The sequence below is a fragment of the Hevea brasiliensis genome, chromosome 6, assembly GCF_030052815.1.
Source record: "Hevea brasiliensis isolate MT/VB/25A 57/8 chromosome 6, ASM3005281v1, whole genome shotgun sequence".
NCBI classification, from domain to species: Eukaryota; Viridiplantae; Streptophyta; class Magnoliopsida; order Malpighiales; family Euphorbiaceae; genus Hevea; species Hevea brasiliensis.
The window spans coordinates 106,096,148-106,119,674 of NC_079498.1; the positions used below are offsets into that span (position 1 = coordinate 106,096,148).

The following is a 23,527-nucleotide window of genomic DNA, read 5'->3' on the forward strand; positions in this document are numbered from 1 at the left end:
CCCGTGTCCTTTGGGCAAGGGAAGGTCCCTCCTCCCATCTGAAGGGTGGATCCACCTTCATCCTCCTGTCAGGTGACCCTGTATATTTTTGGTGTAGGTTGTTTGCTGGTTTGCCAGATTTATACATCAATGAGAGGGTTCCATAATAGATTGGCTCATCTATTTTTAGTCTGTCATTGGGGTGTTCTCTCGTCGGTTGGCATTTATGGCAGTGATGGTATAGGGCGGTTGTTGTCTTCATCTTCGTTAGGGCTATACGAAAATGAGATGTCCATCTTGCCAAGCTTTTTCCTGCTTAAATCCGGCACTGATTCTAGCCCTAGGTTTTCTTGAGCTCTATTGCAAAGATTGGCTTGTCCCTTTCCCTTTGGGGAGAAAGGTGACGTGGTGGGTTTGAAAGGGATGCATGTCTTCCCCTTTTTCTGATGAGTCTCCCTATATGCCATTTTTGTATTCTTTTGCAGTTTTCACCATGGAAGACTGATGTTTTGTGCTACGGAAGATGGATTTGCTTCGCTCAGGGAGGTTGAAGGTTTAGGTGCTACCCCTTTTCTCCTAGTGAGCTGATTGGGTATTGTGGTTAATGGATCTGGGTTATAAACTTATAGTAAAGTTATTTTCTTATGAGCTTTAGGGCCTTGTATCTATGATCCTTTTTAATGAAATATCTTCTTGTCTCGTTGAAAAAAAAAAAAAAAAAAAGAAAGGCAACTTCAACTATGAGTGAGTGGAAGAGAAAGAAAGGATGAGATTCAAACTTAGTTCATACTCATTTAAATATCAATTGATGCATAAATCAGCAAATACCATCATCACTTTGACGTTAATTTCTTGGGCATTAGAAGCCATTTGAGTTCGTTTATCAACAACCACATAGGCTCTACTCCCTGCACAAGAAGAAATGTGAGTCAACCATCTGATACCTAGTGGAAGCAATAATCTCAAATTAGTGAAACTTGTGACCATGTACCTGGTTTACATTTCTCCTTGAATTTGATCTTGCAAGTTCTGTGGATCTAGCTTGAGGATCAAATTCTACTCCCTAAATGTGAGCGACAAAGGAAAATCTATTCAGAAATATATATTTTACTAGCATTTACAGACAGGTACAAATCTCGTGTTTGGCACTCTTTCATTAGGGAGGAAATGAAATCCAATCTAGACATATTTTTCAGCTATGTTCAACTCTGAAGATGAACAGGAATGGGATGCCAAGGAGAAATCCATTTTCATTCCCATTTTCTTGTCGAGGCAAACTAAATGGATCGGCGAAAGAGGTTGACAGGTATGATAATTTTCTACAAAATGGGATGGGACCTTTTCCACCTTATATAGAATGAAAATTGATGTGTGTGCAAGTTTTTAATTAGTTTTGCTTTGAATTTTACCCTAAATCATAAACGCTTCATATGAATCCAATTTAATTCCCACAGAATTATATTATTTTAATATATTTTTATTTTTTTAAAATAAAATATTATAATATTAATTTTTTAATTATTATATTTTTAAATATAAAAATTAATTAATAAAAATATAATTAATTAGTTTTCAAATAAGAGGAAAAGTGATTTTCCTAATTTTCATATATATATATATATATATTTTAGAAAACAAAAACCAGAAAAAGGAGAGAAAAATGGGAGCTACAATACAAAAACTGTCAATTACAAGCACCATCAAAGCAGTCATTTTAGGGATTAATCCAGCTAATAGTTTTTCTCCATGTTTCTTCACACCCACCGTTCAAATCAAGATTCTAAAACCCAAATGACAAGTCCAAGAAGAGGAAAAGAAAATTCCAAGAACTGAACCAGAGAACTAGAATTCTATCAAATATTCCACTAACTTCAAAAATTCAAATTACAATTACAAATGAAAATCAAAATTAATGAAAACCAAACTTAAAAACAAAACAAATATGTTGGAATTAATTCATCTCATCATGACTAATATGATTATATAAATCAACACGCCCACCAAAAAAACACAAAAAGAAACCTCACAAATCAAGAAGAGGAAGAGGAAGCACCACCGGCACCGGCACCGGAAGTACTCATCAACCCAGTAGCCTCTTCATCCAAGAACAAATCATCAGTCTTCCTTATAATCCCATGCACCACCACCACAACCACTCCGATTAGCAGCGACACCAGAACATTCAAAGTCACATGTGTCAGCAACAAGAACACTATAGTCAGCACCCCCAGTACGATCAACACCACCCGATCGTCGATCGTTTTGCCAAAAACCACCAACGGCTCATCCCTCAGGAAGTACAAGAACAGCCACGCAGCCATCATCACTATAAACACTATAAGCGAGATTGGGTGCCACAGGAGGCTCAAGAACACGATTATTAGTATTATTATGGCGTAATTCATGCGAAAGTAGGCGGCGTTCGTCTTCACTCGAGCCAGAGCTTCTGATAGATTTGCAGGGAGCCTCAAAGAATGGAAATTGAACATTATTTTCCATGGTCTGCGAGTACCTAGTCCCTCTTTGATCCTTTCTTTGGCTCGAGATATGTACGAGAGGTTCGTGGTGGCTCCCGGAGACGACGAGGTTGGGATTGTGCCGTATGTGGTCATTTTCCGGTGGAGTTTTTGTTGGGTATCGAGGTTTGACCTGTTGGTGATGGCGTCAAAGAGAGAACGTTACGTGGGAGGGTGATAAAGGGCGGAGGACTAGATTTTTATATATAATAATTAACCCAACCCAACAGCTTAATTATGGTAATCTAAAATTTATAAACTATTAATTAATATATTTCATAATCCTCTCAATAAGATCTAACACTTTTGAGGGAATTTCAGAAAACGTCGGCAGCATATGATAATTTAATATAAGCGAGCTGAAATCTTATCATTTTGCCATTTGGATTTTATACTTTAAATTAAATTAGCATAATTTGGATCATGATATGCTGTGGCTTTCAATCACAGCTTTAAATAAAAAAAATATTAATATTTTATTAATGTATTATTTAATTAATTATTTTTTTTAATATTTAAGAACATATTTTTTTCTGAGTCTATATATGCTCATTTATTTTTTATTAAAAAAAAATTATTATTTGACCTATGAATTGGATTTTAGCATTTTCTAAAGGATTTGCCTTTTAAAATACTAAACATAAGAAAGATAATGTAAGGACGGTGATAAAATCGGTAGATTTTATAAATATATTACACTTTAATTATGTGTTTGATAATATAAAAAAATAAAAATTTAATTTTCAATTATTTTTTCTTCAAATTTTTTAGATATAATATAAAATAAGTACAATTATTTTCTTTAAATATAAATTTTAATTTTCTTTTTTAGGACATTATAAATTTTAATTCTAAAATCTTTGAATGCGATGATTATTTAATATTTTTAAAAAAATAATAATAATAGCATACGTAGAACTATTTAATAATTAAATTGTTTTAATTAAAAATAGGATAAGTATTTTAATTATTTAATTTATAATTAATGGTCAATTTAAATAGAATAATTATTTTATTAATAAACTTAAATTTTAAGACTAAATTTATAAATTATTTAATAGTGGTGGCGTGATATAGTGATAGCTGGATGTATGTTATACTTAACTTGAGATACTCATATTCAACTTCATATATGTAATAAAAAATATTTATAAAATTAATATTAATATTAAAGTTAGAAGGTTTAAGAGATAGGTTTATACATAAATAATTTAGAATAAAAAAAATTAAGAAAAGCTCATTTTAATAATTCATGTTTTTATAAGCTTGTGAGAAATAATTAAGTACTTAATTTTTAATATTGTATTAAAACTTAATTTTAGTTTAGAAATTTAAATATTAATATTAAAAGTTTTAAGAGATTATGGAAATGTGTTAAAACTTTTAAGTGGAAGGTGGGGAGATTAATATTTTTTTCTAATTCAGAAAAATTAAATTTCTTTATAATTAATTTGAAAATAATTTTAATCATATTTTATAAATTTAAAATAATTTTAATATCATTAAATTAAAGCATATAGGTGAGAAAATTTTCTTTTAATAATTGTTGTGAATTGGATTATTCTATTTGATATTTAAAATATAATTTTTTTAATAAAAAAAATTAAAACTTCAACTCAAGTAATTATATAATATATCAGTAATTTTATATAGGATATTTCATATGAAATGATAAATCAATAAAGAGTAAGTATTTAGATAAAAAAAACTACAATTATCAAATAATCATCAAGTAGTTTTATTTTTTAAAAATTTAATAATTGAATTTATATATGTATTGACACTTGTTGGTTTGTTATTTCATATAATATATTAACAACTCTATAATATAATTAGGGAATTATATAGCACGTGATTATTAATAATTTTAATTTATATATTTTTTATTTTAATTTAATATATAAAAATAATGTAATATTTTAAATTTTTATTAATTATTTTAATTTTTATTTGTATTACTTTTATTTTTTAAACTTTTTAATAAAAATTTTATAATAGAATTAATTAATATATATATATATATTTATATATTATAAGTTATTATAATATTAATAGAATAAATATTAAATAATTTATAATTTATATATAATAGAAAATATCATGTATAAATATTATAAAAGAGAATGTGTCAGATGAAATTTTATGTTTTATTATTTTTATTTCTCCAGCCTTTTAATAAAATTTCATATTATAAATAGTTAAAATATATATATATATTATAAATTATTTTAAAATAATAATTATTTATTATAATATTAATAAAATAATTATTAAATAATTTATAATTTATATATAATAGAGAATATAATGTGAAAGAATATCACGTACTAAGGTAATATCATAAATGAAAATGTTATATATTTTAAAATGCTTTCTTATATATATATATATATATATTTATATCCGTACATTGTTATTGTTATTATTATTATTATTATTATTATTATTATTATTTTGGGTCACTGGCCCCAGGACACTAGTAACTGCCCTTCAAACTTTTATTCTTCCTCACTTTTGCAGGAACTGCCCTTCAATTCAAACTCATATAAGTTGGACTCTTACGTAGACGAGACCTCACTAACCGTGGTAGGGACGGCAATAATGGACGGCAGAAGGGCAGAGTACCACAGAGGCCGGCCAGCTTGGCCACGTTATAAAGCTCATGGCTTTCCATTCTTCTGATATCCAAAAGCTCAATGACAGTTCCAGGTGGCATCTGACATTGCACCTAAAAGAACCCAGCTAATCAGGCATTGCCACATCATCAAATGAAAAAACGGTTGCATGCATGCTATGGGTGGTGAATGGTGAGGTGAAGGGGAAGTGCCAAATCAAGAAAAAGTAATTTAAGTGATAGTGGGTTGTGTGGTAGCATAAGAAGTGATAGAAAGGAAATGATGTTTTTTGTTTGCCTTTTCTTTGGTAGCACATGAGAATATCAATTTGCCCATCAGGATTTTTTTTTTCATCCTCTGATGATTGGGGGTAATGATTTACTATACACCAAAATTTGGAATAAAGAAGGAGACAAGAATATATATATACTTTAAAGTTAAGGGGACAAATAATTTATAAAATTACTTTTTAAAAAAATATTTTTCATAAAAATGTTTTGCATCATTTGATTATAATATTAAATTAATATTATATATTTGTGTAATGTATACATCAGTATTTAAAAAGAGAGAATCATTTTTTGAAAACTGTTTAGTTTTTTCTTTAGTTAGAATAATATTTTCTATTGATTAATTTTTTAAATACTCAAAATTAAAAAATATAAAAAATATTTTTTAAAAAATATTTTCACAAAATAAACGAAAACTTATAGAAAATTTATCTAAATCACATGTGCATATTGATTGTAAATACATATTTAAATACCTTTCTTCTTTAGACAAAAGTGTGATTTGAGAATAAAAACTTCAAGTAAAATCTTGAAGATGGAGTTGAAGGTTGCCTCTAAGACTAGCTAATGAAGAAATTTCACAAGTTTTTCCAAAGCTGCCAACACATTCAATTGCATTCTAAGTTTTCATTTGCTTGTTAATTTGTAAAAACACACTTACCAACCTTTATACACAAATCACCTGATATATATATATATATACATATCACCCCCAAATCCAAACTGCCAAATTATAACTGAATTACCATCTCTCTCTCTCTCTCTAGAGGATTAATTGCTTAAGGCCTAGGGCAATGGAAGCAAATCAAAAGTTCCTCCATGGAACACTTGAAGTTACAATCTTTGATGCAACACCTTATACACCCCCATTTCCCTTCAATGTAAGTATTTTTATTTTCTTTTTTGAGTTTTTTTTTTTGGCTAATTTTGATTAAGATATACAGCTTTTTTTTTTTTACAAAATTTTTAGTGTCTATATGTAAATGGAAAGCCCACATATGTGACTATCAAGATAGACCAGAGAAAGGTGGCGAAGACAAGTCCTGAACGAGATCGAGTTTGGAACCAAACCCTTCAAATTCTTTGTGCTCACCATTTGGATTCAACCATCACCATTACTCTGAAAACAAAGTGCTCCATCTTGGGAAAATTTCAAATCCAAGCACACAAGATTGTCACCCAAGCAACTTTGATTAATGGCTTCTTCCCACTCATAATGGAAAATGGGAAGCCAAATCCTGAACTCAAGCTCAGGTTCATGTTATGGTTTAAGCCAGCAGAACTTGAGCCAACTTGGACAAGGATAATCAGAAATGATCAATTCCAGGGACTAAGAAATGCTTCATTTCCTCAAAGATCCAATTGCCATGTCACACTTTATCAAGATGCTCACCATTGCTCTTCCTTTCAACCTCCTCTTGCTCTTTGTGGGTCTCCAAGAAAATTATTGGAGGATGTCTGTAAAGCTATTGAGGGTGCAAAGCATTTAATTTACATTGCAGGGTGGTCTTTCAATCCCAAAATGGTGCTAGTAAGCGAAGACTTTGAACAACTACTTCATTTTCCTTATTAATTTTCGCCCGAAATCCCTTGAAAGGTGTACAATTCATATTTAATAAAATATAATAAACTAAACATATGCAGGTTAGGGATCCTGAAACAGAAATACAAGAAGCAAGAGGAGTAAAGCTTGGAGAATTGTTGAAAAGGAAAGCTGAGGAAGGTGTAGCAGTGAGAATAATGATTTGGAATGATGAAACATCCTTGCCAGTTATCAAGAACAAAGGTGTGATGGGAACTCATGATGAGGATGCTTTTGCGTATTTCAAACACACCAAAGTAGTATGCAGATTATGTCCAAGATTGCACCACAAGTTCCCTACTTTGTTTGCTCACCATCAAAAGACTATAACGGTGGATGTTCGAGCAAATAATGATTCAATAAATGATAGAGAAATCATGAGCTTCGTTGGAGGATTAGATCTTTGTGATGGCCGGTTCGACACAGAACAACATTCTTTGTTTCAAACACTCAATAAAGAATCACATTGTTGTGATTTCTATCAGACAAATATTGCTGGAGCTTGCTTGCACAAGGGAGGGCCAAGAGAGCCGTGGCATGATACTCATGCTTGCGTTGCTGGTGAGGCTGCTTGGGATGTACTTACCAATTTTGAGCAAAGGTGGAGTAAACAATGTGACCCTTGTTTGTTACTCCCCACTAGCTCCATAGCAAATCTTACACACCAATTAACTGTTTCTTCAAGCGTTTCCAATGACAGAAATTGGAAAGTTCAAGTCTTTCGATCGATAGACCACGTTTCAGCAACCCAAATGGCAAGAAACTTAACCGTGGAGAGAAGTATCCATGAAGCATATGTAGAAGCAATCAGGCGTGCAGAGAGGTTTATATATATTGAGAACCAATACTTCATTGGAGGATGTCATTTGTGGGATAAAGATAGGCACTGTGGATGCAGCAATTTGATCCCAATTGAAATTGCACTTAAGATAGTTCACAAGATCAAAGCAAAAGAAAGATTTGCAGTGTATGTATTAATTCCCATGTGGCCTGAAGGGGTTCCTGAGAGTGAGCCAGTTCAGGATATATTGCATTGGACTAGAGAAACTATGGCAATGATGTATAGACTAATAGGAGAAGCATTACAAGAAAGCGACCAGATGGGGCACCCCAGAGATTTTTTGAACTTCTTCTGCCTTGCTAATAGAGAAGAGGAGAGGAAGGGAGAGTTTGTGCCTCCATACTCACCCCATCCCTCAACACAATACTGGAATGCACAAAAGCATAGGAGGTTCATGGTTTATGTTCACTCCAAGCTCATGATAGGTATAATATCAATATTGCCCCATCTCGATTTTCCTTATTTATTTCCCCCACTTTCAGGATTGTCAGAATTTGAATTCTTGATTTCTAGCATTAGAATATAGACGCTTGATTAATAGATTATTACTAATTCTTTGGTTTCTAATGAATTTCGCAGTGGACGATGCATACATATTAATAGGATCTGCAAACGTGAATCAAAGATCAATGGATGGGCAACGTGACACTGAGATTGCAATAGGATGCTATCAACCAGAAAATGATGGAAACAAGACTAGCCCTAGTGATATTCAAGCATACAGAATGTCACTGTGGTATGAGCATACTAGCTTGGCTGAAGAAATATTCCTAGAGCCCCAAAGTTTGGAATGTGTACAAAAAACTTATTCATTAGGGGAAGCAATGTGGAAAATTTACAGTGGCGAAGAAGTTGTAGACATGGAAGGTGTGCACTTAGTGAATTATCCTGTGAATGTAACAATGGAAGGTATTGTTGAGGATCTTGTTGATGGAAATGGTAACTTTCCTGATACAAAAACTCCAGTGAAAGGTAGAAGTTCCAAGGTGCTTCCTCCTATTTTCACTACATAGCCCTGAATAGATTGCTTGATTAATTAATTTCTAAGTCAATTCTATTTTATTTGCTTAAGATTTGCTGAATACGACTGCTGTGGCTACATAAGCTTAAACAAAATGGGGTCTCAAGTCTTTGAATGTTACTGAAGTAATGTATGAGAAATTGATGTAAGGATTTGACAAAAAAAAAAATGATGATGTAAGCATAAATGAATTAGCTTGTACAAAACAAATCAATAATTGAAAAGAAAATTATGAATGCATGGACAAAGTGGTTCCATCCACTAACTTTATAATAATTTATGAAGAATGTGCCCACATCACATTCCTACATCTGTTGAACCACCACCAAATTCTACCATTATCCCCTGAAAAAGGGATATGGGTATAAAATTTTATTGCATATTGAATATTATTTGTATATATAAAGAAAAAGTTCAGGAAATCTTGAAGATTGCATGCGCCAATTTGATGTTTTATAGCCAAGTGACATCATTTTCTTCCAAAAGAATGAGTTTGTAATTTAAATTGTATTGTAAAGATAATATAGGATGAAATCCCAGAACAAAAATGAGGTTTTAAGTATTCAAATGATGGATGTGCAAAGGAAAACTAATGAGGTTCCAACATAAAATTTGTTATGGAAATATAAGAAATTAATATAACTAATAATCCATAAATTAAAGATAAATGGGGCAAGCGCAGGGAATTATAAGAGGTGGACTGGTAGAGCCATGGGTTGTCATCTTCTGAATAACTGGCTTGAAGCAACAGCTATAGAATGTGACAAAGAGGGGCCATCAATTCACATTACACTTTCTTCCATTGGCCAATAATAAAAATCTTTGTGCTTCCATTACTTCAATCATGGTGCTACCCTTATCTTTATTCGTTGATGAAGGGGAAAAAAGGATTCATCAAGTTATATTGATTTGTTATTACTACTACTGCTAGTTGCCAAAACGACAAGTAACCTGAATTTCAGTCCTTTCAAGTGATAGTTGATGTTGATATCTGATAAAGATAAATTTCTCTCTTTCTTCTACCTCTTGCTAATTTGTTATTTCCAAATATGGATTCAACTAGGAGCTCACTGGTACTCTCTTTCTTCCTTTTCTCTCTTAGAAACCAAGAAAATATCCAAAAAAAAAAAAAAAAAATCTTTCCTTTTCCCTTAAACATTAAAAATGGAGCAGAAGCAAGAAAACCCATCAAGATTTTTGTTGTTTCTTTGCTTTTCCATCATTCACTCTTAGATTATATAATCTTCCTTTTATTTGGTTTTTGGCATGAAAGGATAAGAGATCAAGCTACTTCACCCCAAGCGAAAAACTTTGTGCAGTGTTTAAAGCAATAATAGAAACTGTGATCTTCAGTTTTCTAGGTTGCTTTAATTTCCACCGTCTTCCTCCTAAGCACCATTACAGCTTCAATGACCTCAATCGCATTGCTAGCACAACTCTGTGTTTGTATCTTTGCCTCAGTGAATATGTATAGGTTATGTTTGTGATAGTTTGTTGCGGTTGACTATTTTGAGATTTTTGTCACCTTTTATTGGGGTGATGTTGCAGTTTCAGTCAATGAGGTAGAGGCATTGCTTGATCTATTCAAGAAGTTGAGTAGTTCAATTGTTGATGATGGCCTTCTACACAAGGTATCTCTCTCTTATCTCTCTGTCCTCTCAATTCATCGCCTGCTTCCCCCCAGCCCCCCTCCTTGCTTCCCCCAAGAATAGAAAAATTCTTGTTTGTTTGGCCATGAGGAATGTGAATTTAATTAGTGATCAACTACCCAATCTCCAGTATAACCCATTTGGTTTGTGTAAGCTGAGTTAAGCTAAGCTTATTAATAAGGCATTATGGTAAAAAAAAATCGATGTATGCAGGATTGCTTGATATTATTTTTGCCTTGACACTTCTCTTTTTGTTCCCTTTTCATTTGAAGGAAGAGCTCCAGTTGGCCTTATTGAGAACTGCATCAAGCAGAAACCTTTTCCTGGACAGGGTAAATTCACCAACCTCTCTTCCATTATCTTTCACCTTCTGTTAAGTGGCCAACCCTTTTTTTCTTTCCTTTTCTTTTTCTAGATATTTGATCTTTTTGATGAGAAGAAAAAAGGGGCGATTGAATTCGAGGATTTTGTGCATTCACTCAACGTTTTTCATCCTAGAGCTTCTCTAGAGGACAAAATTGACTGTAAGTTTCCTGGTGCAGGAACCTTTTAATTCAGATGTTGATTTTCTGTGACTAGAACCAGGACATTTAATGTTAAAATACATTGGTTTCTTTGTCACTTGGGTTTTATGCAGTCGCATTTAGGTTGTATGATTTGAAAGAGACTGGATATATCGGACGGGAAGAAGTGAGTATCTCTTCCCTAGGTTCGTATGTGCAGTATTGATTTTATTTTGAAATGCTTGCTTTGCTGTTAATCAGTAGAGAAAAAGTAAGGTTTTGCCTCAGAATCATCCATTCTCTAGTTGATATTTTAATAGTACAGCTACTGATAGTCATATCCGATGTATCTGCAACATTGTTGTAGGCTTAGCCATTGACTTCTATGGTAGTTTTCAGGTCCGGCAAATGTTAAATGCCATCTTTCTGGAATCTGACTTGCAGCTTTCAGAGCAATATCTTGAAGCAATCATCGATAAGGTGGAGAGAGATTTCCATTGTTAAAACTGTGTATTCTTGTTAGTTTCACTTTCTTCATCTTAAAATTAAAAAAGAAAGCTTCCCCTTCTTCCTTCTTTCCCCGACATTTGCCTGTGAATAGTTAATGGTTACTGCTTTCCTTGCTCAGACATTTGCCGATGCTGACGCCGACAACGATGGTCAGATTAATAAAGACGAATGGAAGGCATTTGTTGTTCAGAACCCAACCCTTTTGAAGCACATGACTCTTCCATACTTAATGTAACTGGCTTCCTTCCACATGCATCGTCGGAGCCTTGACGTTGCTAAGATTTTGTTCATTGAAGAACTTAATGTAAATGATTATTTTGCAGGGATATCACCACAGCATTTCCCAGTTTTATTTTCAACACTGAAGTTGATGACTGAAACTTTTGGCTGCAATTTTCTGCTAAGCCAAAATATTGAAGACAACTTCAACAGATTAGCATATTCTCATGCATCCCACAAAAAAAAAAACCTTCAGTTGCAACGGCACTTGGAATGTAACCCCAAGTTTTGACACTGTTCACGCTGCCTTTTCTTTTTCCTCAATTGGTGGGTCATACATTTTAATCGTCGGATAGCTAAAGCTCCCTCATTGTTTCTTTTTAATTTTATTTTATTATTTCCTCGAACTTTATACCTTACGGTTCTAAATTGTTAATACAACTCCCTGAAAACAACTTCAAAGCCACTGAATTAAAACTAATTGGCTCTTCTCTTTTCGTTTTTTTTTTCCCACCCATATTGGCAAATGTTATGATACTCATTAAAATTTTCTTTCCATGTCACAAACTCGTAATTATTGTACAAGTTTGTTGCTATTTTGGACCATAGAACTTTTCATTCGTTGAAATAAAATTGGATTGAAATGAGAATGTTGCTTCTATTATTCTCAAGGGTGAGCATTGGTTGGATAAATTGGGTTCAAATTTTAGCAAAACCAAAATAACTGAATTTTAATAGCATTAAAATTGAACCAAACAGAATAACCAATCAAACTGAGCCAAGCCAAAAAAAAAAAAAAAACTGTACCTTCTTGGTTTGGACCTTTGGAAAAGAAACACGAAATTGCAACCATTTATTCTCTGTGATTAACTAAGCAGAATTTGAAATAAAAAGAAATATAAATAACGACGAAAAAAAAAAAAACAAAGAACAGAACATAACTGACACCCAAATACAATTATCAATTAATGACTTAAAATAAGCACTAAATCTTGATTAACACATGCTTGCCTAAGAGTAAGAATGAGAGCGGCAATGGAGAGAGAGATGGCAGCAACATGCAAAGATTGAGCAAGAGGAGTGGCAGAAGAGAAGGCGGCACCATCACACCGACAGAGATAGAGCGATAAGGTAACACCATGTTGGAAAGAATGGGAGGGGTGGTAGTGAATGAGGAGAAATGATAAAATAAAAGGAGTGGAAGTAAGGTTATTTCACTTTTCTCAAATTCATCTGCTACTCTCTCAAATAAATCGAAACAGAATAATCAACTTGTTCTGTTCTGAGAAACTCAACCAAATTGAAAACCAAAAAGCAAGATAGATTAAAATTTTAAACCAAATTGAGCCAAAATTGAACCAAAATAATTAACCAAATCTCAGTCGTTATTAACCAATTAATGCTCACCCCTAAATTACTCTCATTCCTTTTTAGAAATAAATCATATCAGCAGTCGTTTTTCCCGATTAAATCATTATTGAAAACAGAAAACTTGCTTTATATATACATAAAACAGAAGACTAAAACCTCCCTTTCTGTGGTTCTTTGTTTTGATGGCACCTCCTCCATGACAGAAGTGGGGTAATGCAGTGTCAAGCTGCCTTGTGGGGCTAGAAGTTTGGACCGAGCTTGAATCAAACCGAATAAACTTAAAACCGAATTTCGCATAAATTTATAAACCGAACCGAATCAAATCAAAATAAATTGGTTTCAAATCTCCATTCTTTTTTCCATGCTCAAATCACAACCAAAAAATTACAAATTGATGAACAACATTATTTTAATTTTAACAAAAACTTTTAGTGAACCAGTTAAATTCCAGATTATAAAATAGGAAAATAGTTAAAAGAGTTGTCAAATAGGCCCTGATAAATTATCAGCATAACAACTAAATACACATCTCAAAATTCAGTAAATCAAAACAACCAAGAACTGTTGATCCTCCGAATCTAAACATGGACGCAGACTATAGGTCCTTCAAATCTCTCGCAAATAAACTGACACTGTAGACCTCAAAGGTCCTCCAAATCCCTTGAAGAACACAAAGAATAGAAGAACAGAAATGAGGTGCAGCGGCATCGATGGCCTTTCTCTATGGCAGCGGCGTCAATGGCCTTTCTAATTTCTATGCGGCGAAATGAGGACAAAAATAAGATGAAACGAAGAGGAGTAGAAGAGAGGAAAAGAAGGGAGAAGAGGGAGATGAACAGAGGTGGCGTTAGGCATGGGTGGCTAAGGTTTTCTGAGAATAAGAAGTGAGAAACTTATAAATATATAATAATGATTTATCGGCTCAAATCTTTTTAAATGGACAGACGTTATTTATTTAGAAAGTTAAGTTGTTAAAACAAAAAAGCATGATGCAGATTGCAAGACTAGAACTTGTCGGGTTTATATCACCTCTTAGCCACTAAGCCACATGCTACATAAGAATAATAGGACTTTTTAAATAATATTTATTTTGGCTCAGTTTGGTTCGACCAATTTTTTTCATCTTTAAAAGCCGAACCAAATTGAATAAACTGCAAATTTTAAAAATCGAAACCAAATCGATTTTTCAAATAAACCGAAACAAATTCTGAATTTATTCGGTTCGGTTGGTTATTTTGGTCTGAGCCGAATACAGCTCACTCCTAGGTGGAAGGGCTGGTATAAAAAAAAAAGGAATAGTAATAAAAAAAAGAAAATACCTGACTTTCTCTGCCTTCACAACCAGTTTTCAATCTGCAAAATATTAAAGAAAACACAGTTAGAAGAAATCCAGAAATTGCAACTTCAATTGACAAGATGAAAAGCTAGAAACAAGCACATTGCATCATATATATTATCTTAGGAAAGTTCCAATCAAATAAAAATAAATACACTGTGCTTAAGAATAATGATCTTGCTTCTGCTTATATAATCGTATGGCAGTTTTATTTAAGTACAAGACCAAATATTCATATAACTGAACCTGCATGACCTCAGATGACCCCTCTACGGCTACACTGCAATAACCCAAACATTAGATAGTGAACCACAACCTTGTCTTAGTTTATCCTCATATTGTTCAATAAAAATATACTGCCTTGATCAAAATCTACTAGCTCAGTTGGTCAAAATCTACTAGCGCAGTTGATAAACCAAAGAACTTGAAACTTTGCAGTCAAGAATCTGTTTTTTTTTTCTTTGGATTTGATGTAAAAAATAGTCTCCATATATAATTCTTAGTAGGAATAACTATCCTGAGAGTAATGCAGTCATTATTTCACTGGACAAAAACCATGCCAAACTTCACATTATGCTGAGACACTAGTTCACACTTCAGGAGAATTTCTTTCAAATAGACAAAAAGGTCAAAGATAAGATGGGCATTAACATTTAAAGGAGGTTAATCAGCTATCATGCAGGCATCCTTTCACAAAACCAAAAGCTTGGTGACCTTCACAATATGACTGGACCCTAAATTCACACTTCAAGAGAATTTCTTTCCATTGATTTGTAGCCCTTCTCCCTTGATATACACAATCATAAGCCATCAACAATAGTCTAGTTCTTTTCAAGAAGAGACCAACTTCCAAGGCTAATGTAGTTAAAAAAGAAAAAAAAAATCTAAAGAACAGATAACAGGGAAAAAAAATCACCTAATAACTTGCAAAATGCTTAGCATCTTTCTCAAACCAAAACTCTAATGGTAAATACCTAATAAGTTACTATGTATGGCATCAACTACCCAACCCACCAAATTTGATTGGACTGGGCATCCTGATAAAGGGGGAAAAAAAATTCTCCAGTCCAAATTAATCACATCCATTGTAGTAAGTTATGCCATATAACTACCAGAATCACGAATTCAACATTCCCTTATTCTCTCATCTCATCCACAGAAACCCTTAAACAGCATTCAAACCGAAGCTTTCCCACTTTCTTATAACTGCCTCATGTTAAAATGATGTACTTTAGAAGACATCAAATCAACCACTTCAATAACTTAAGACCTTTTCAAGTCAGCCTCATAGACCATTCCATTTACATATTCCTTACAAGAAAAAGCCTAAAATGTGTTCTGATCAATCATTAATACATACTCTTCCTAGTCCTTGTAGTTGTAGGAAGCATCAAAAGACAATCATCTGAACCTCCTATTATCCAACTACACAATAACAAAGCCTGTCCAACACCATCTCTTGTCTTCCTTGAGAAGTACATTAATGGATATTTGTATAAAGCAAGGATGGCGTTGAAAAGATGGTAGTTAACAATAACTATACTTGCTCAACTGTGAAACTAATAACCTATAGCCTACAACTTAGCAAGGATGAAATTAAGGGATCATTTGGTACCTGATGTGAGAACTGATGCACCTATAGTGCACTACCTAGAAATACATAAATCTAGACTAATCATTAATCATCAATATGAGAACAGGAAATAAACACAATAGAATATTCGTTATAATTAGCTCAAGGAAAAAAGACGTTTTAGATCCATGAAAGCCAAATAACAGAGACAGAATACTTGCCTAAGAAGTATTAGTGGTCTGCCTCTCGTCAAATGCCCATTGTCCTTCAGAATTCTGGGGTCATTTTGATGCATGAAGCAGCTTCGAACCATGTACATGGCCATAGTTTATATCTTGATGACTGAATAATGTTGCAGAACAAATCAAGCGAAGAATTAGAAAGCGTGAACTGGAGTTAGGGTTGTGGTGGCTATTGCATCACCATAGATGGGCTGGAGACCCAAGTGAAATTTTGTCAAAGAGGAAATGGTTATTGTTTAATTCCAGCATGCAAGTGTTAGGTTGTTTCTATCTGATCTTCATAGACATTTTGAAGTGTTGAAACAATGTGACGGAGATCTGCAATAACTCCATCCAAGAACTCACATATCTTACACCATTTCCACTAGCACCACTTCTATTTTCAACTGCCCACCTGCCAACTGCCAGTCAGTCAAATCCAATCAAACACTTAACTGGAGTTAACAACCAAATCTTCAATGAAGAAACCCTCAAAAACTGAGGGAGGGATGCTGCAGCCTTGCACCACTTAACAATAAACTAAAATCTCCTACAGTTCAAATATGCTTAAATCAAGTATAAGTAGTTGTCAAATCATATAATCTGCCGGTTTATACATACAGAAATGAGCTAAATATCCACCTGAATATATACAAAACTTTGCAAACTAACTCCAAAATCTAAACCCCGAAGGCAATGGCAGGAACTAAACCTGGATTATTATTTTTCCTTCATCCAGAATAGCACCAATCACAAGCCATAAAAGTAAGAAACAAATGCTCTTCAGTAAATTCTCCATATTCAAAAAAAGAATATCATGGTCCTGTAAACAGAATACATCAACAGGAGTATCTGAAATCATTCCGGTGAATTCCTACAACTCCCCAACCCTCCAATACTTCCTCTCTACAAATGCCACCTTATAGAAATCTTTACAGCTTAGCACTTCATGGTGAATTGCAGGGAACATCACAGTCCTGTAAACAGAATATATGAACAGGAGTATCTGAAATCATTCCAGTGAATACCTACAACTCCCCAACCATCCAATACTTCCTCTCTTCAAATGCCACCTTATTAAAATCTTTACAGCTAAGCAATTCATGGTTTAATTGCAGGGATCCATTGATAATTTTCCATCATAGATTGAACCAACATACTTCCGGCATTAAATAAGTGCAGCTCAAGCAATAAGGGTAACATGGGCTAAAAATATGCACACTACAAATCACTCGGACACCCTAGAGGTACCTAATAGACCATAACACGTTAACCAGTTGACATCTCCATGATTACACGTACTCCATCACCCAGAGGACGTAATCTATCTCAATCAGCATACTTCCAAATATGTACAAATACTTCTCCAAGCAGCCTAACAAGTGAGGAAAAGTCCTAACATAAAAATACCGTTCTCATTTACAATGAGCCTAACACAGAGCTAAGAGCTCTCAATTACACTGCAGATGGCAAGAGAGTCTTTTGCGTTACTCAGTCCATTACTAACTTAACCACTGGAGGCTCCATGCTGGAGATTCCTCCGATGGTAAGTGGTAACCCTCTGTTCATCTTGTTGGAGTTCAAATATCCTTGCACAGTTGCACCCTCGAAAGTTCCCCGCTTCCACCCATCCCTGATCACAAATACTACATGCCACCCTCCGAGAACAGGCTCTTTTTTCTATCTCACTCCATATTTATTTTTGATTTTATACAAAGTTTATTATTTTATATTAATTTACTAACTTAATCATTGGAGGTTCAGTGACAGAAGGAACCCTCCAACCTATCTTTGATCTTCCTTCTTGCTTGCAGCGTCACACGTGATGAGATCCTACCCATGATTTTTTGACCCACAACAAAGGGCATGCACAGTAATCACCACTATGACTAGTCGATAGAACTTCATACAAATTCCATTTGCGAAAAATATACCCTAAGACACCCATAACCAAGGTCATGCACATTTTGCTTAACAAAAGAATTGCCTGAACTGATAATTGCATCAGCTGCTTGCTTATGGGCATTGTTACATTGCTTACCTTGCTATTAATATTAAGCTAAAGTATTTCAAGCCCTCTCACAGCAAAGCCAGAAGAGACAATTTATTCAACAATTAATGGCAGAAAGCTTATATTCTCCAAAAATGTCCGCCACTAAATTATAGTGCTGGACTCCAGCCACTAAAAGAGAGAGAGAGAGAGAGAGAGAGAAGAAGAAGAAGAAACTATTTAAGAAATATTCAGCTTCCATGAAAGTAGTAAATCATATAAATCGGCAAGCAATACAAGACTGAAAAGATTAACAAATATTATAGAGGTAAAAAACGCAAGCACACAAAGATGGAGCTGCAACATTCCAGAATCCAGATTACTATAATTTATTGGATATAAAATGGAAACCATTGTGCCTACTAACTAAAGCAAAGCAACAACATAACCAAACTCAAGTCAGTTTAGAATAACTAACAATGTATTCAGATAAAAGAGTACTGGTTGGCATGCACACAAAGATGAAAGGTACTTCTCGCCTACTGAGATATTCAACAGGATAATAGGCAGCCACAATAACAACTTTGCCCTTTTAAATTTGAACAGCAACCATCTCAACGACGAGGCATATGGGTCTTATCCCATGAAGCAGGACCAGGGCCATACAAAGGACCCTTGTCAGCAGCAACCTGAGCAACAACAAGAGAAAAATGAATTAAAAAAGAGTGAAAATACGAATCTGAATGATATAAATAACTGAAAAAAGAAAATTTGTAATTATGAGCACACATACCACATGAACCCCATATCGATCCCCATAAGGTGCAGGAATTCCCCTCTCTGGATTACCGAACTTCATCCCATATGGCCCACCTTTAATCATCAAAGATAAAGAGATGAGCAACACATTTAAAAAAATAAAAAGTGGAAACAGCAGCAAGATGACAAAATTTGAAAAGGAAAAAGGATTTTGGTTAGGTCAAAACTAAATAACAAACTGTATGAAAAGAATATGTGTGTGTGTGTGTGTGTGTGTGTGTGTGTGTAAAGGTAAGGCAAGCGCCTGAGACTGGTAAGGCTAGAGGTGTTGAGGCGACAAGGCGACACCTGTTCAAAACAATGTACACTTTCACTTTTTTTTTTAAACAGCATAAAACTAAGAAAACCCTAAGCTTAGTCTTCAATTTACGCCACCAGAGCACAAAAGAGAACACCACCAGCCAGAGAAACAAAGCAGACCAGGTATTTTCTTCCTACCTTTCTCTTATCTTTCACCTTCTTTCCTCTCTCTCCTCTACTCTTCTTCTATATTTCTTCTCCTCTCATTTGCACAACCTACCAGCAGGTCTAGCACTTGCACATCCAGGGTTTTTTTAAAAAAAAATATTTTTCTACTTTTCTCTCCTCCTCTTCTTCTCTTCTTCTATCGGTCAATCTTCACTCCAGTAGTTCCAACACTTCATTTAATTTTTTTTCTTTTTGATTTTTTCGTTAAATGGGTATTGTTGTGATATGCTTTTTATTAAATGGACATTGTGATTTATGATATGTTTTTATTAAATGGGTATTGTGTATTTGCCATGGATTCTTTTATATGTTGCCTAATTGTCTTTAACCACATGTTTATATGTCTCATTGAACTCAACTATGACACGTATTCTTCTGTATGCTGCCTAATTGTGCATGCCAAAACCATTCATTTATAATTCATAATTCTGCCATTGAAATTTTAGTGATTTTGAATTTAGTCCCAAACAACCTAACAACATCTCAATAAAAACAACCAAATCTTCAATTTAGTATCAAGTATTTCTGTGCATATAATAAATTAAAATTTATTGATCTTAAATTTAAAATCAAGTCATAAATAAATTTATATTCAAGTTAGGTGACAACTCATAAGCCTATAGACTAGTTGACTCACGAGCATATAACAATTCCAAAATAATAGTAATTAACTTACTTAACCAAGATAATAGCATTTCCTTGCTTTTTAATATGGTTGATTGCTTTTTCGGTTAGATGGGTATTGTTTTAGTTACAAGTTATTTATGTACTTGTTGCATTTAGATTGTTATGACTTATTTCTATAAAGTTTGAACTTATAGAATTTACAGATTTTATTCAATGATATAACAACTCATATTATTATTTGTATTGTTGTTTATGCTATGATATTTCAATTTTACAATCTCACTTTCATCATATACTTAAGAAGGAAATGCAAGTACACACTATTTTCAATTTCTCTTATATTACATGTAGACATAGTGCAAATAATATTTTTTTCCCTTTTTAATATGCTTTTTTACTTATTAAACTAGTTTAAAGTATGAATTTTTATGTTAAAAGTGTGCGTGTGTAATATAGGCAATTTAGGCTATGGCACCTCGCTTCAAAAAGGCCTTCGCCTCACCTTCCCTCTCACCTAAGGCTATAGGTTATCCTATTGCCTTAGTGTCGCCTTTCTAACATATATATATATATATATATATATATATATATATATATATATAGAGAGAGAGAGAGAGAGAGAGAGAGAGAGAGAGAGAAGGGGGAGGGGGGGGGGGGGGTGGAGACGATTATCATGCCTTGCTATAGCCAAACTTAATTTATTTGTTTACTCCTTACTTTTGATGAATCCACTAGCAGGTAAGGCAACTGATTCTATAAACCAAGTTAGAGATAATGAAAAAAATTGAAATTATTCTCCACTAATACATAATTTGAAAATTGATTTTGAGCTCCAGCACTAAGAAGGACAGAAAAGTTCAAGAAGGCATGAAGTAAATAAGACAGGAATAAATCAACTAATGCCACATGCAACAAACTTTTAAAGGAACATGTATGACAGTCATACCAGTAACCCAGGGTCGAGCATCAGCACTAGCAAGTTCAGCCCGTAGCTTTTCAACTTCACGTGCCATAGAAATCATGTTCTTCTCCATTGCCTGTCTCTGCTCCACCAACTCAATGTTTGCCTTCTTTTCATAATCAATAGCAGTTCTGAAACACAAAATCTTGATTTCAGCATTTATTTAGACGATACATTAAAATTCAGATAAAGAGTTTGAAGCCAAAGGTTTTATGGTGGGAAACCATTAGAATAGAAAGGAGAATTATCAATAAAAATGAACTCAAGAACAGACCTAGCATGCATAAGCTCCTGGTGCAGGCCCTCAATCTCACCCTGCAAAACAGGAATCTGTTGGTTATCAGCTTGTGATCTTGCAAGTTCTTGTTTGAGGGTCTGAATTTCCCCAAGGAGTTCCTTCTTTACATTATTCAGTTTCTGAACTTCTGCACGGAGTTGTACAGCCTCATTCTTCAAAGGTTCAGTAGCACGAAGATCAGCCTCCAGCTTCAAGCCCTTTTCAATAAGCTCCCTCGAGTGCACTTCATATTCTGTACGAATTTCAGCTATGACAAGATTCATGCGATGAAGTTCCTCCTTGGCAGCACCAAGCTCTTGCTGTAGAGCCATTCGATCTTCAATCAGCCGGCGATTATCAACCAGGAGCCCATGGATTTCAGCATGTTGTATTTCAAGTTCATCCTCCAACAATGTACGATGAGGAGGTGGATGTGGCAAAGGAGGGCCGCGAATTAAAGGTCTCTCTGGGGGGAAGCCACGACGTTCATTATAGGCCTCACGAGGAATACGATTTCTCCCAGCCATTTTAAGTTGCTATCAAAAAGACAGGTGGAGCAAAGAAATGATGATATTCTATATAAAGATGCTTCCAGCTGAATATGGTAACTATGTGCCTCTATGAAGCTTTTACAACCTCACTTTAACAAAATCGTACAATAATAATAATTACAAACATCCAGAACTTTCACAAACAAGATTTTGAAGTTCAGATAACTACAGATATATCTTCATAAATTGCTGCAGCATCAATTCATGAATGTAGAACTTTATATTCAAGATGAAGGAAAGGAATAAAAACAGGTGAAATGAGGCAAACAATCTCTTTAAAACGAGCATCATTCAATATTTTCTTGAGAAACCCACAACCATCAATAAAAACCATTACTAAGTCCTCTCATATAAATGACAACATTTTCTGAAAAAAATGGGAATTGCATTATGGTTCCATTTTTCTTTGATTTTGTTGATGCTACACCCAACAAAGTCTTTCAGTTTTGAATCAGATGGCCAAACAACATTGTTAACCTAGAATCAAAATATGAATGGATTCTCATCACTTGGAGCCCATCAATACAGCACAAAATAGGTGTGAAATATTTTCTTCAAGTTGCAATCCTATCCAACTTACAAGGCACAATTGAAGTCCAAAACATCTTGCAAAAGTCTCATTCCAGTAGTTTGTAATTCATTGTCCACATTAACTTTGAAATATTAACAAACCTAGCATGCATATAATACCAATAGCAATTTTCTCAGCCAACCAAAAATGCTCAAAATAGGGACTAAAGCATTAATTTGCCCAACCAAACATATCTTCAATCCATATATGGATCTCCCACATATAAACATATGCATAAATTATCAAAAAAAAAAAACCCTAAAATCTGAACTGATAAATTTGTGGTAGCAAAACTATTAAAAAAAAGGTAATTATACTGAGCAAAAATTCGCATAAAATTGACCCCAATACGACTTCTGATTATTAAAAAAAATGAAGTTATTGTATTAGAAATGAAAACAGCAAAAGAGAAAGCCAGTAGAAGTAAAGAATAAATAGATAATCCAATGCTCAAATACAGACGAATTATTAAAAATAAAAAAAATGCAAAAGGATTAAAGTTTGCAATTGGAAATTAAAAAAGGGAACAATAGAATCGAAACCTGTGAAAAGAGGATAGAGATGATATTTGAGAGGAGCTTTGATCGATGTTCTTCCAACAACGAGAAAAAACCTCACTGCTTGTTCGCTCAGCTAGGTTCCCAGGGGGCGTTTTCCTGTTTTTTAATGGTAAATTACAAGTTGCTCCAACTTTGTCAAATATTTCGTTATCGCACGAAAAATTTTAAACCCTTTTGCGCAAATTTACGTTTATTGTCAAAACTTGTATCAATTAGATACAATTTTACCTAAATAATTAAATTAAATTTTAAAAAAGTTAATAGATAAATTATAATATAATCTTTAAAATTTTATTTTATTAATAAAATAATATTATAAAATTTTTTAAAATCTATATACTAATAAAAAAAATAAATTAAAATGAAATTTTAACTATTTTAAAATTTGTAAATTTTAAATATTTTATATTTTTTAAATAAAATTATTATTTACTTTTTTATTTTCATAAGCACATTATGAGATTTTGTTATAATAAA

The 23,527-nt window shown here is 33.5% G+C and overlaps 4 protein-coding genes across 11 annotated transcripts; 2 read left to right on the forward strand and 2 right to left on the reverse strand.

Annotated features, from left to right (window-relative positions):
* Positions 1-748: 748 nt before the first annotated feature.
* On the reverse strand, positions 749-2,774 carry LOC110648651 (PRA1 family protein F3). The gene is made up of 3 exons (XM_021802951.2): positions 2,007-2,774; positions 971-1,042; positions 749-887 (listed from the first exon to the last, which is right to left on the reverse strand). The coding sequence occupies exon 1, from the start codon at positions 2,589-2,591 to the stop codon at positions 2,010-2,012; it is 582 nt and encodes a 193-aa protein (XP_021658643.2). The 5' UTR covers positions 2,592-2,774; the 3' UTR covers positions 749-887; positions 971-1,042; positions 2,007-2,009.
* LOC110648649 (protein FLX-like 3) lies at positions 749-23,200 on the reverse strand. Of its 6 annotated transcripts, XR_009149575.1 has the most exons (8): positions 23,033-23,200; positions 21,366-21,904; positions 21,077-21,222; positions 19,010-19,089; positions 18,695-18,905; positions 14,416-14,449; positions 971-1,042; positions 749-887 (listed from the first exon to the last, which is right to left on the reverse strand). XR_009149575.1 is itself a non-coding variant. In XM_021802946.2 (5 exons), exons 2-5 carry the CDS (start codon positions 21,893-21,895, stop codon positions 18,831-18,833), a joined length of 831 nt encoding a protein of 276 aa, XP_021658638.1. In that variant the 5' UTR covers positions 21,896-21,904; positions 23,033-23,200; the 3' UTR covers positions 18,582-18,830. The 6 variants fall into 6 exon arrangements, 1 of the variants encoding a protein (XP_021658638.1); XR_009149574.1 differs by lacking the exons at positions 749-887; positions 971-1,042 and adding an exon at positions 4,954-5,223; XR_002493611.2 differs by lacking the exons at positions 749-887; positions 971-1,042 and adding an exon at positions 13,549-13,850.
* On the forward strand, positions 6,132-9,280 carry LOC110648647 (phospholipase D alpha 4-like). Its single transcript, XM_021802944.2, has 4 exons — positions 6,132-6,281; positions 6,371-6,931; positions 7,045-8,248; positions 8,403-9,280. Exons 1-4 carry the CDS (start codon positions 6,195-6,197, stop codon positions 8,834-8,836), a joined length of 2,286 nt encoding a protein of 761 aa, XP_021658636.2. The 5' UTR covers positions 6,132-6,194; the 3' UTR covers positions 8,837-9,280.
* On the forward strand, positions 9,435-12,222 carry LOC110648650 (calcineurin B-like protein 10). 3 transcript variants are annotated; one of them, XR_009149577.1, is made up of 9 exons: positions 9,435-9,917; positions 10,118-10,286; positions 10,393-10,475; positions 10,766-10,825; positions 10,909-11,017; positions 11,131-11,183; positions 11,396-11,514; positions 11,625-11,737; positions 11,830-11,872. XR_009149577.1 is itself a non-coding variant. In XM_058149056.1 (9 exons), the coding sequence occupies exons 1-9, from the start codon at positions 9,894-9,896 to the stop codon at positions 11,882-11,884; spliced, it is 747 nt and encodes a 248-aa protein (XP_058005039.1). In that variant the 5' UTR covers positions 9,440-9,893; the 3' UTR covers positions 11,885-12,222. The 3 variants fall into 3 exon arrangements, 2 of the variants coding, with proteins under 2 accessions (XP_058005040.1, XP_058005039.1); XM_058149056.1 differs by having other exon boundaries at positions 9,440-9,917; positions 11,396-11,476; positions 11,830-12,222; XM_058149057.1 differs by having other exon boundaries at positions 11,625-12,222.
* Positions 23,201-23,527: the final 327 nt, after the last annotated feature.

What these genes read in the sequence shown, in the direction of transcription:
- LOC110648651 (XM_021802951.2), bottom strand. Translation starts at nt 2,591, where the DNA reads ATGACCACATACGGCACAATCCCAACCTCGTCGTCTCCGGGAGCCACC.
- LOC110648647 (XM_021802944.2), top strand. Translation starts at nt 6,195, where the DNA reads ATGGAAGCAAATCAAAAGTTCCTCCATGGAACACTTGAAGTTACAATC. An exon ending in TCAATCCCAAAATGGTGCTA is followed by an intron (nt 6,932 to 7,044) that starts GTAAGCGAAGAC and finishes AAACATATGCAG; the next exon opens with GTTAGGGATCCTGAAACAGA. An exon ending in TCACTCCAAGCTCATGATAG is followed by an intron (nt 8,249 to 8,402) that starts GTATAATATCAA and finishes TGAATTTCGCAG; the next exon opens with TGGACGATGCATACATATTA.
- LOC110648650 (XM_058149056.1), top strand. Translation starts at nt 9,894, where the DNA reads ATGGATTCAACTAGGAGCTCACTG. An exon ending in CATTGCTAGCACAACTCTGT is followed by an intron (nt 10,287 to 10,392) that starts GTTTGTATCTTT and finishes GTGATGTTGCAG; the next exon opens with TTTCAGTCAATGAGGTAGAG. An exon ending in GATATATCGGACGGGAAGAA is followed by an intron (nt 11,184 to 11,395) that starts GTGAGTATCTCT and finishes GGTAGTTTTCAG; the next exon opens with GTCCGGCAAATGTTAAATGC.
- LOC110648649 (XM_021802946.2), bottom strand. Translation starts at nt 21,895, where the DNA reads ATGGCTGGGAGAAATCGTATTCCTCGTGAGGCCTATAATGAACGTCGT. An exon ending in CAGGAGCTTATGCATGCTAG is followed by an intron (nt 21,223 to 21,365) that starts GTCTGTTCTTGA and finishes TTTGTGTTTCAG; the next exon opens with AACTGCTATTGATTATGAAA. An exon ending in TGCTCGACCCTGGGTTACTG is followed by an intron (nt 19,090 to 21,076) that starts GTATGACTGTCA and finishes TGATGATTAAAG; the next exon opens with GTGGGCCATATGGGATGAAG.